General features: G+C 46.6%; 1 protein-coding gene across 8 annotated transcripts in view; it reads left to right on the top strand.

Annotated features, from left to right (window-relative positions):
• LOC135911688 (neprilysin-1-like) overlaps window positions 1-12,456 on the top strand; it is a 346,542-nt gene that overhangs the window by 19,548 nt on the left and 314,538 nt on the right. For all 8 annotated transcript variants that reach the window (XM_065444035.1, XM_065444039.1, XM_065444037.1 and 5 more), the window contains 2 exons: window positions 5,852-5,989; window positions 9,125-9,304. In XM_065444035.1, coding sequence (XP_065300107.1) covers window positions 5,852-5,989; window positions 9,125-9,304 — 318 coding nt within the window. The remainder of the gene's footprint in view (window positions 1-5,851; window positions 5,990-9,124; window positions 9,305-12,456) is intronic.

Raw genomic sequence — 12,456 nt, 5'->3', positions numbered from 1 at the left:
AAATTAATACATGTCTTATGCTTTTTTAAAGCTACGAAATGCATGCACATTTTTGCAATGAAAATAATTTCGTTCGTCACTACACAAAGTATGCTCTTTACATGGGGCCCTATAACGTAAAATTATTTCAATCTCTATTTATTCCAATCTCCTGACGTCCAATTTGTGTACCCACCAACGCAAGAATCGGGCGCTATGCCGGTATCTCGCAGCGTTGTTTCAAAAACCCAATCAAATACGGTACTCGTTTATAGAATGACATTTATTTTGCTTTCAAAGTGAATAGCATTGTCTACATTGAGCAGTTTTTCTTAATGACCGGCTGACACAAGGCTAGGAGCATGCTCAAGTGGGGAGGGTTCGATGGGGTCGAGCCGAGAAAGGTGATGCGAGCGTCTGCGATTCGTCCGTTTTCTGTTGCTTAGGTTCCGGTGGCTGTTCGAAAATTGCGACGGTGTGTAACGGAAGGTTAAGAATGCCACTAAAACGCATCCTCAGCAAGGAAGGTTTTGCAGAGTGATAGCGTGTACGTCCCAAAATGGCTCTGTTTATTAACGCGAACTGCTTATTATATGCTAATGAACCATGTTCACCGGCAGGTGCGAGTAGCGAGTGCCTGAGCGATCGGCGGGCACGCATCTTCTATTCCTTTTAGAACGGCGCATTGGCCCGCTATTCAGAAAAAAAAAATCAGTTTGGTTCGACTTGTTACTGTGCCTCTAAGGCGTACACATGACTTTGACGCGGTGAGTTTTCGCGGCTTTATGACGTCACGTGACAGACAGGCGAAGTAAGCGCAGCCCAAATACGCTTGCCCGATAGCAGACGGCCTATGTGAGAAAATGCGTCGAATCAAACATAATTATATTTCTTCGTTTGGTGTAATCATGGATAATCAGTGTGCACATATCACATCCAATGCGGCGCTTCCGGCGTTTTCGTGACGTCGCGTGACAGACAGGTGAAGTGAGGGTGGTCCGAAATTTTTTTAGCAATCGTGGAGTTCTTATTATAGAATTGGAATAGACAAGTTCGGAATAGCTTTGCGCTATAGGGCCCGTGGTGTACACATTACATATAATGCGAAAACAAGCATTTGCTTGTGGAACGTATCTAAATATTATTCTCTCTATTTTCTGACAAATATCTGATCGCTAATTTTAAAGCTTACTGTACGTGAGGAAGCATGTTTGGAAGTGAGTGCCTTAGCTAGATGGCGCCACAACATGAAGCAAAAATGCCCTCGGAAGGCCACAATGGGCAGAAAATGGCCCGTATCGTGGCATGGAAGCCGCTTTTTGAATGGAAGCTTCAAGAGCCCTCACAGGGCAAGTGAAATGCGAAAGGGCGTGTCTTTTTCTGTCGCATTAACTCTAACAACTAGGGAGAGCACAGCAGGAGTAAAGTGGCCGATTTGCTCTTCATAGCATTGCTTTACTCTCTCAAATGTCGAGTGGAGTGAAATGTAATGTTCACTCCACCTGCAAGGAGAGTGGGAAATGTGCTTTCCGCTTTGCCCTTTTGAGAGAGAGTACAATGCCGGCTCTACTCTTGCCGCAATGCAAAACAAAGCGCAGCTTAACTTCCTGCTTCAACTGTAGGAGGCTGGCCCCGAACATGGCAATGTATATCTCACGCAAGCTCAGTGAAGAGCACATCGATTTGCTTCTAAGATATCAGGCAGCCACATTGCAAAAGAAAGCGGAGTCAGCGCTCTACTTTTTCACTCGGAGTTGAACCACCGTACGCGCGCACAACATCGCGGAACAACACACCATCGCAGATAGGTGATCCGTCCAGCAAGCAGAAATGAAGACGATCCAAGGGCGGCCGCGTGTCAGCCATCTCGCGTCGACGCGAGAACAGGACAGTCGTTCGTCATTCGTTGTATATGACAACAAATCTTCCACGGTAAGTGACCTTTAACATACGTGCGAATTCTACGTATATCACATGCTATCGGCAGGAAGTCGTCGAGACGTTTACCCCGACGTGATTGACAACGGACTAGACAAGCGCCCTGTGTCTCTCGATGTCGATCGAAAAAGCCAGTAGTCGCGATAGCTGCATTTGGTTTTATCATTTGCTACTACCTAAGAGATTGGAAAATCGCAAACGCTGCCAGAACCATCGTATGTTAAATAACACCTGAAGCGATGGGACGCATAAAATGGTTTGTTTATCAACCCACAATTCGGACCCTATGAGGAGCGTGCTTAGCGCGACTTTTATGTGTTTGAATTTATTGACTTTGACAGTCTACTGCGTACTGAACGCTGTTCAAATAAGGAGTCACATAATAGAAGCGTCATTTTGCTGGCGGCATGCTTTAATTATAATAAGCCGCGCGCTTGACGGTGTCTTTCGCCCATGGGTAACCTGCGACGACTGAACTTACGTGCAGCACCAGTTCTAGTTAGAAACTTTGCTGCTGGCGTTCAGATGCATGCTGAAAGAGGTCAGTAGCACGCGATATCTTGAACTTACTCAAAACGCATGAACGAGAACAAAGAGGGTAAACCGAGGGGCATGAATGTTATTATACATATCATGAGAAGCCAACAAACAAAGACACCAAGGCAAACATCATGGAAATTACTCGTACTTACAGATTCAATTAAAACATTACAATAGAACGCGTAATGCGAAGGCGTGGGATCGTTCTCCACCTGCAGGAAGTTGTTGTTAATACGAAGCTGTATACCTTTATCATCCAAGGAAATTTTCTTGTCGTAAGCAAAAAACACCCCTATGTGGCAGATCATGGAAATTGAGCGATTCTGGGCGGACGCGTAGCGGAGGTGCAGCAAGCGTTAAGCACTCACCAGACAAAGGCCCATACTGAATATAGTGCAATGCCGAGGCGACCCGCAGCGGAGGATGAGCACGCGTTAAGCCCTCCCCATACGTGGGCCGATCCTGAAGATAGTGCAATGCCGCCCGGGGTGACTTGCGGTGAAGGTGAAGCAGGCGTTAAGCGTTAACGAGCAGCGGTGGCGTAGAGGTAGAACACCCGCTCGCCTGCACGACGTCCGTGGTTCGAGTCCCGGTGCCGCGCGATTTTCCACCTGATTAAAAAAAAATCCGCGTGTTGATAAAATTGCATAAACAGGCCTGGAGTGTGGCCTGACCCCGGTGACCAGAACCGGTAACGCACTCCCTCCCCAGAGCAGGATTGGCCACTCTGGTGCATACTTGGCCAAAACCTCCTATATGAACACAACAATCAAGCACTCCCCATACGGCGGCACATCCCGAAGTTAGTGCAATACCGGCCCGACCTGCGGCGGAGGTGAAGCAGGCGTTAAGCACTCCCCATACGTGGGCCGATCTGAAGATAGTGCAATTCCGGGGCGTTAAGCACTCCCTATATGTGGACCGATCCCGAAGATGGTGCAGTAGCGGAACGACCCGCGGCGGAGGTGAAGCAGGCGTTAAGCACTCCCCATATGTGGGCCGACTGCAAAGATAGTGCAATGCCGGGGCGTTGGGCACTCCCCATACGTGGGCCGATCCCGAAGATAGTCAAATAGCGGCCCGACCCGCGGCGGAGGTGAAGCAGGCGTTAAGCACTCCCGATACGTGGGTCTATCCCGAAGATAGTGCAATACCGTGCAGACCCGCGGCGGAGGTGAAGCACGCGTTAAGCACTTCCCATACGTGGACCAATCCCGAAGTTAGTGCAACGCTGGGCCGACCCGCCGTGGAGATGCAGTTCGCCATTAAGGGGCCTACATACACAGCTTCGCTGGTCATCCTTCAAAAAGTGGTAGGGTAATGAGTTTTTTCATCCACTTCTATTTTCAGTAATTCATCATTTGTTTAATTCAATTCATAAGTACAAGAAATTTCCCCTATATTTTTCTTTGTGTCTTTGTTTGTTGGCTTCTCATGAAAGCGCATGATGAATTCATAATTTAGACTGAATAAAACTGACCTGTTTTTTCTTAAGTATTGAAGGCGTGTGATTATACGTTTGCTTTTATGTCTTCTGTAGCTGTTCTCGAACACAACGCGAATGTGCTCTAGTACTTATACGTACGAACTCGGTGAGTTGTCAAGCGCATTTGCTGTGAACTTACATCAGCTGGTGCTTCAGAGTTATGTCATAACAAGAGATATGTCATCCTTCCTCTGAGGGTTACAAGCGTAAACTGAGCATTTTGTGACTGCATGTCACATCAAAATGTGCTTGCCACGTTAATATTTTTAGTGGATATATAAAGTATCAAAATAAAACGTTGCCTTAATTCTGTGTGTTTTCATCCCTACAGAGAATCGTGTATGCAGATGTGATCCTCAAATTATGAAATGAGCAGTGGCACAACCAGAGATGTTATGGTGGGCACAATGTAACACTGCCGTCCATAATAAATAGAGTCACGTTCTCAGAGAATGGAGACCGCAGCTTTAAACAATAAAACAATTCTTTTACTCCGTGCCATAGTTCATCGCACATCTGGCACCTAGTCAAGCAGAGTACAGCGCTCTCCGAGTTGCGTGCAACAGTATGCTTGCTCCCAAGTTTTCATTCGCCTTTAGCCAACACAACGACTCTGCGCCCCATGCAGATGCGAAAGATCGACGAAGGAGAAGGAAAGATGAACCATCTTTGATGCTTTGAAAAAAGGCCTCAATGTTCTCATATGATCATGGAAAAAAGAAACAGCAAGCGGAGGGAAATGACAATTGCTTTCTTTCTTTGCTAGAAGAAAATTTCCTAGTTCTTTGATTTAATGCAATGTGACTTCACGCTGTCTTGACGCCACAAAGAAAGCCTGCTATAGTAGACACCAAAAATAAGATGAAAATGTACTTAGTGTGCTGCTTGCAAATCAACATGCGTGGAGCTGCGCTCGCTTAGACAAACGTCAGGATCCTTGCGTCTTGCTTCTGTCTTTATATATACAAAAAATTAATTCTTATCATTTTAATACATTCATAATGTTAACCATTATAGCAAAAAACGCTGCGCACTTCCTAAGGGAGTGTTGACTTCATTGCGCTTCATTTTCCATGAAGTCGTCGCAAAAATTACTGGGATGGTGTTAAATCGAAAACTGTGTTCAAGTGTTGCACCCAGTTTTGTGCCCGAGGACACACAGACCCCCCATAAAATATAATTTGCACGTAACATCACGGCTGCCCATCAAGCGCCCTATCTTGAAAGGGACCAGGAGACGGCTCATACCTTTACCCACGCTGTGCTCTTGCCGCTCTTGCACTGAAGCGATAGACCGCTGTAAGGTGACTTCGCTCGCTGCTGCTGCCGCACTTGCTCACACCAGCGTCATGTGTTTTGCAATGAGTGTCCGTGCTCATCAACTGTGATGTGTTCGTGTTTGCTTGTGCTCGCTGACACCACACTTCTTAATTCAGTTAGCAAGTGAATGGCTCTAAGTTTACACGGCCGGTAAGGCTGCTATACTTACTTCATATAGCTGTCCACTAATTCTCTATCGCAAGCGATGTTTCGTCATTCCGGTAAAACGTCGACTTTTTTGCGTGCATATCAGGTATAGCTTCATAAAAATAGACTTCAGCAATATTTACTCACGTTAAACATGATTTGCCGTGTCTCGTGTTCCAATGAGCCCGATTATGTTTCTTGGTCATAAAACTTGACGAGTTGATAGCGCTACACATAAAATCTACCGCGCCCGACAGGTTCCTGAGTTTGCGAAGAGATAAAAACTGTTGTTTTGCTGTAACAGAACTTAACGCGACCGAAATTAGAGCAAGTTGAACCTGAAGCAAGTCACTATTTCTTTTGTTGTGACATCCAGCTAACTAAATAAATATTGAACTGATTCATTGATGAGACAATAGCCCCTGCCCGTGTCATGCGCAGATGATATTCGAGATCGCGCGGATAGCCCAATCTGCCGCTCATGCCACTACTGTCCCGGCCACCGGACAGTCTGCCTGGCAGAAAGCGGTGGCTCTCTTCAAATCCTGCATGTCGATGGTCACCTCCAAGCGTGACGAGGTGAGCACGGCATATGCCACTGCAATACCTGGCACACGTGCGAGGAAATGCTACTGTTTCGCGTCACAGACGCACACATAACTGCTGTAGTAAGCCATAACGTGCTACTTATATTAAATATGCATCTGACTTTTTCATTTTACAGCGGTACTTCTCACACGCTCTAAGCAAAAAAAAAAAATTAGGGGGTTTTACATGCCAAAACTACTTTCTGATTATGAGGCACGCCGTAGTGGAGGACTGCGGAAATTTTGACCACCTGGGGTTCTTTAACGTGCACCTCAATCTAAGCACACGGGTGTTTTCGCATTTCACCCCCATCGAAATGCGGCCGCCGTGGCCGGGATTCGATCCCGCGACCTCGTGATATATATATATATATATATATATATATATATATATATATATATATATATATATATATATATATATATATATATATAGTGAAAGCTCGTTTATTCGAACTTCAATAACTCGAACTTATGGATAATTCGAACTGTACGATTTGGTCGGGCCAAGCTCCACAGAAGTCTATGTATAAAAAAGTCCGTTAATTCGAACGCGAGAAGGTTCCCTCACGGATAATTCGAACTACGCTCGCCTGGCACACGGCCAGAGAAACGCGTCTACTGCCTACACACAAGGCTGTATTGCCTCCGAAACGGAGAGAACGGCGACAGAAGGCAAAATCGGAAAAAAATCTAACGGACGCGGGGTCAGCCAGAAGGCAGCGGCGGCTGCCGCCTCTCCGTTCTACGTAACCTCCGAGACTTCTTGCCCGTTGCGAATCTCGGAGGCTTTGCAAATCTTGTACAGCTGCTAATGTTGTGCGGAGATGGCACGGCAAGCGCCAAAACACAGCGAATCAAGTACGTCGCAGCTGCGCTTGCAATCAAGAACCAACGAATCAGGACATTCGCCACCTTCACATGTTCAGCGTCTTTGTCTCGGCAGTCTTCATCGGTTGTGCACCTCTGTTTTCAGCTTAGGAGGTATCGGCCGTCGCGATTCATTGTGATGGTGTTAAGCCTCGGCTAACATTCGTTTCGGTGCACATCGGTGGTGTCGCACAGTCGGACCCAGAGCTTCGACTTGAAGATGGCGTGTGCCCGCGGCACACGCCATCACTTTCTGACATGCCCTACTGCTTCCAAATCGCAGTGTACTGTTGCTCTCCTTCACTTTCGTTAGTTCGAACTTTCGTTAATGCGAACTGAAGCGGCTTCCCCTTGCGGTTCGAATTAACGAGCTTTTACTGTATATATATATATATATATATATATATATATATATATATATATATGTGTGTGTGTGTGTGTGTGTATATATATACGTAACATCCGTTCTGCCGTAGGCGTCACGAGAACGTGATCTTTTTGGGTACAGGCAACCCTTCAATAAACCCACACATGCTACCTGAAGTCATCAATACTGCCGAATTTTAGACCGTCGTTGTGTGATAAACGAGAAGAAGGAGGCTTAACCGAGGGGCCCGAATTGTATTAGGCACATCTTCAGAAGTCAACAAACACTCACACCAAGGACAACATAGCAGAATTTACTTAGTTGTGCATAATAAATGAAATAAACGGCAAAAAATGGAAGTGAAAGTGGATGAAAAAAGAACTTGCCGCACGTGGCGACCGATCCCACAGCCTTCGCATTTCGCGTGCGATGCTCTACCGATTGATCTACCGCGGCGCCGTTTCCCCATCCACTTTCTTGGGCATTTATGTTTCCTAGTAGAACACTCCCGCGGTTCGCACGCGAAAAGCGAAGGTTGTGGGATCGTGCCCCACATGCGGGAAGCTGTATTTTCGTCATCTTTCATTTCTACTAATTTATCATTTCTTTATTTCACTTATTAGGCACAATTAAGTAATTTCGACTATGTTGCCCTTGATGTCAGTGTTTGTTGGTTTTGATGCAGTGTTGGTGACCCTTTTCACTTAAGTGTGTACCATGCAGCATTCCACCTTAGCATATATGTTGTGTATGCATGTATGAGTCGCAAAATAACCGTGCATTTACACTCAGTCAGCATGAGCGGTGCAGCTACAGCATGACAGATGTTCGATTCATTGATGACGGTCCTCAGATCGCTCATGAGTGCATAATATAGCATGCAAATTGAATTTTTATATGACAAACAAAGATCAGCTTAAGAAACCTCAGGAAGAAGGTAATTATTTATTTATCTCCCTTATGAATATTACTAATAAATACACAGCGATAGAAAATACTGGGAAATGGCTTGAAGAGCGTGCACTCAGGCAGTCACATGGCCTGGATTTGTGAATGCGAAACCTACCTAATCAGTCAGTTTTGTTTGCGAAAGAGATCGATTTTCTCAGAAATGCAACAAAGGTCATGCTGCATGAGCACACGTATCCGGTGTCTAACATCAATAAACCTTTATGCACACAGGCTAAAATGTCCCTAATGGAGAGTTATGAGGCAACGCACAGTGCGCTTCGCTTAAGACACGCCGACATCAAGAAAAACCTTATCGAAAACACAGCACAGTCCGTGTGCAGCACTGCTGTATGTCAAATAATCTAGTACGAGATACAATTTTCAGAATTGTGATATACTTTGTGATTGTAAAGTCATTGAACAGTAAATATGATAGCTTCGTTTTTGTAGAATTAGCAATTTTTGACAATTGAGAACCAATATAAAAATGTGCTTGGAACGGTCATTAGATTTTAACCTTTCTTTCAAATTGAATGAACCTTACAAAATCGCTCGCAATGGCGGCCAAGCAAAACGATTTCTTCATTCCCATCTATTTAGATAGAAACCTCAGAGCTAACGCTGCCTCTTAAAAAGGATGACAATGTATTGCTGTAAATGTCTAAATTTATATGTGTCATCTCGTGCACAATTCATTCACAACATGAGAGTTGACAACTAATTACCCAGTCTTGAGAATTTGCAAGTAATTAAATAACATGAAGAAAATGTCTTATACGGCATCTTAGCTCGATTGCGGATGGCATATACTTGCTTTTAAGCAATGAAAATGGTCCATATTTCCACTGAGGTCATTGTCCAATATTAGGAACAATGTGTATGAACAAACGCGCACCCAAGATGGAGAGGAAGAGTGGCACTGTCTTCTCGTCTGCGCAGACCAAAGAGCTCACAGCGTGGATGACTTCACTTGGCCTGGACCTGAATAATCTGACAGCTTCTGACCAATTTGACGGGGTGGACATGCTGGTGCGCCTATCACTCGACATCGGCATCCCAGTCTTTATTTCGTTATTGTTGGATAACGACACCGTGGTAAACAACAGGCGTTTAGTCCATGTGAGTATCTGGTTCTTGGCGTTATCTGGCAACTACCTGTAAGTAGTAGTTATTATTTTTACCCACAAGCGTAACTATCCAGCTATTCCAATTGCCGAATATATGTTACGGGGATGTTGGTAACATAGACATTCTGTCTTTACAATCTATATACAAGCAGTGTCAATGGGGTTGAGATGGCGGACTAGCAACAAAACGCAGCAGCCAGCGTCTCGCGATCTTCTTCTTCCTCTCTTTTTTTATCCCTCCGTAAAAGAACCCCCGTGAGCTAAAGCGCCCTCTAGACGCATTGTAGGTGAAGATCTGCGAGCGATGTAGGCTTCAGCCGCGAAACGTGCATGATGTCAACAGGCGGGTTTGAGGATGGATGAAATTGTAACAGCGCGATGTCGTAATTGACGACGTTAACTTGACGTAGGACTTGATAAGGCCTTGTGTAGCGAGAGAGAAGCTTCTCGGAGAGGCCGACCGGACGAAATGGTGACTAAAGGAGCATCCAAGCACGCGGGACTAACTGAACATCTCGATGACACCGGTCGTAACGCTCTTTTGGCATATGCTGCGAGGCTAATGAACCAGATCGGGCTACTATACGGGCCATGTGAGCGCGATCGATGGCTTCAAGAGCGTACTCAGTGGAAACGCGCGGTACAGAAGGTAGGATGGTGTCGAACGCAATGTGTGGTTGCGACCATGCAAAAGATAAAAGGGTGAATAAATTGCGGTGTCATGTCGGGAGGAGTTGTACGCGAATGTCATGTAGGCCAGCATGGCGTCCCTGTCGCGGTGGTCGTTGGAAACGTATATCGACAGTATCTCTGTGAGTGTTCGGTTCAGCCGTTTCGTAAGACTGTTCGTTTGTGTGTGGTAGGTGGTGGACAGCTTGTGTTCAGTGGCGCAAGAGTGGAGGAGGTCATCCACAACTCGACATCAGAACGAGCAGCCGCGGTCTGTAACTGTCGACGCGCACCGTGCTGCAGAACGACGTCGTGAATGAGAGAACTGGTGACGTCGGTTGCACAACCAGTTAGCAAGGCCTTTGTTGTCGCGTACCGTATCGCGTGATCAGTAGCGACAGTGATCCACTTATTCCCTCTAGTCGTCAACGGAAAAGGGCCAAGCTGGTCAAGGCCTACGCGAAAGAAAGGTTCAGGGGGAACTGCAATTGGATGGAGTCGTCCGACAGGTTGCAGGGGAGGTTTAACCTGGCGATGACACAATTGGCAAGTTGCGACATAACGACGCACAGAGTGATAGAGTCCCGGCCAGAACAGGCGTCGTACGTGCTCGGATGTACGCAAAACTCCAAGTTGTCCCGCCATCAGTGCATCGTGCAGTTGTGCCAGAACGACGGATGGCAGTTGACGGGGAACGACAAGGAACAACTCAGGGCCCTCAGCGTTGATATTACGGAGGTAGAGGATGCCTTCGTGCAGCACGAATATGCGCGCGTGCTGTCGGTTCTGCTAGATTGCACTCCGCTGATGAAGGACTGTAACGATGAGTGGCGTTGTCATGCAGTGCGCACGTAGGTCATGTCACTCAACGCCATCACGCAGGTCACCGGATCTTGCACAGCATAATCGGGAGGATGCACGGGGTGACGAGAGAGGCAGTCAGCGTTCTTGTGCAGATGCCCAGACTTATAGTTTACAACAAACGAAAATTCCTGGAGCCGCAAAGCCCAGCGCCCAAGCCTTCCTGTGGGCCCCGGAGGATAGACAGCCAGCAGAGTGCGTGCTGGTCTGGAACGACCAAAAACGTGCAGCCGTAGATATTTGGCTGGAACTTGGTGACAGCCCAATCTAAAGCCAAGCGCCGCCGCTCGGTGATGCAGTAATTTATCTCAGCAGCTGATATCAGGCGGCTGGTGTAAGCTATAACGCACTCGCTACCATTCAGCTGTTGAGCGAGAACAGCGCCGATGCTTTGCCCGCCTGTGTCAGCATGGACTTCGGTCGGTGCAGATGGATCAAAGTGGGCAAGTATGGGAGGGGTGGTGAGGAACTTGATGAGAGCGGCGAACGCGTGAGCTCTCACACGGTCCCATGAGAACGGCGTGTTCTAAATGGGATCTGTGAAAGGCCGAGCAACTTCGGCGAAGTTTCCGACGAAATGGCGAAAGTAATAACATCGGCCGACAAAGCAGCGCACGTCAGAAGCAGAACGTGGGACAGGGAAACTGCGAACGGTGTGAACTTTTTCCGGATCAAGTTGTACACTTGTGGCGTCAACAAGCTGTCCCAACACAGTAATCTGACGTCTGCCGAATTGAAGTCTCATGGAGTTCAGTTGGAGGCCGGCTTTTCGGAAGGCCGCAAGATTTGCAACGAACCGGGTAAGGTGGATGCCGAACGTGGGAGAAAAAGCAATAACGTCGTCAAGATAACAGACAGGTGGTCCATTTGTAGCATCACAGAATAGAGTCCATCATACGGTCAAATGTAGCAGGAGCATTGAATAGACCATAGGGCATGACTTCGAACTAATATAAACCATCAAGTGTGATGAAGGCCGTCTTCTCGCGGTCCATTTCATCAACTGATATCTGCCAGTAGCTGGACTGACAATCAATGGACGAGAAGTATTTAGCTCCATGCCAGCAGTCCAAGGCGTCATCAATGCGCGGTAGTGGATAGACATCTTTTCGCGTGATCAAGTTTAAATGGTGCTAATTGACGCAAAAACGCCCGGTACTATATTTTTTTTTACACGGATGACAGGCGAAGCCCAAAGGCTGGCTGATGGTTCGGTGAACCCTTTGCGAAGAATTTTGTTGACTTCTGACTGAACGTTTATCAAATCTGCTGCCTCTACCGTAATGAAGAGTAGATGCAAGCATGAAATGACAGCTGGCCAAGCAGATTTGTTGGAGATCGTACTAGCCACTATCTTAAACTGTGTGTAATACATGTTCGCAACGTGCTACATGTGAGCATGTATGTATGTATGTACATACATACATGCCCACATCACACCGCACCACGTCATACTATTCACTGGTCCATATAGATGCTGCCTAGGTAGAAAAAAACTGATGAAGGCGGAACAACAGGCAGCGAAAGACGCCAGGGAGACAACACGCACTGCCCAGCTAGATGAATCAAAGCGCGTGAAGGAAGCTCCATGCAACGTGACGCCACTCTCGAGCT

This window comes from Dermacentor albipictus, chromosome 2 (genome assembly GCF_038994185.2).
Source record: "Dermacentor albipictus isolate Rhodes 1998 colony chromosome 2, USDA_Dalb.pri_finalv2, whole genome shotgun sequence".
In the NCBI taxonomy this organism is placed as follows: domain Eukaryota; kingdom Metazoa; phylum Arthropoda; class Arachnida; order Ixodida; family Ixodidae; genus Dermacentor; species Dermacentor albipictus.
Note: the sequence above shows the minus strand (reverse complement) of the source record. Positions and strands in the feature narration are given on the sequence as shown.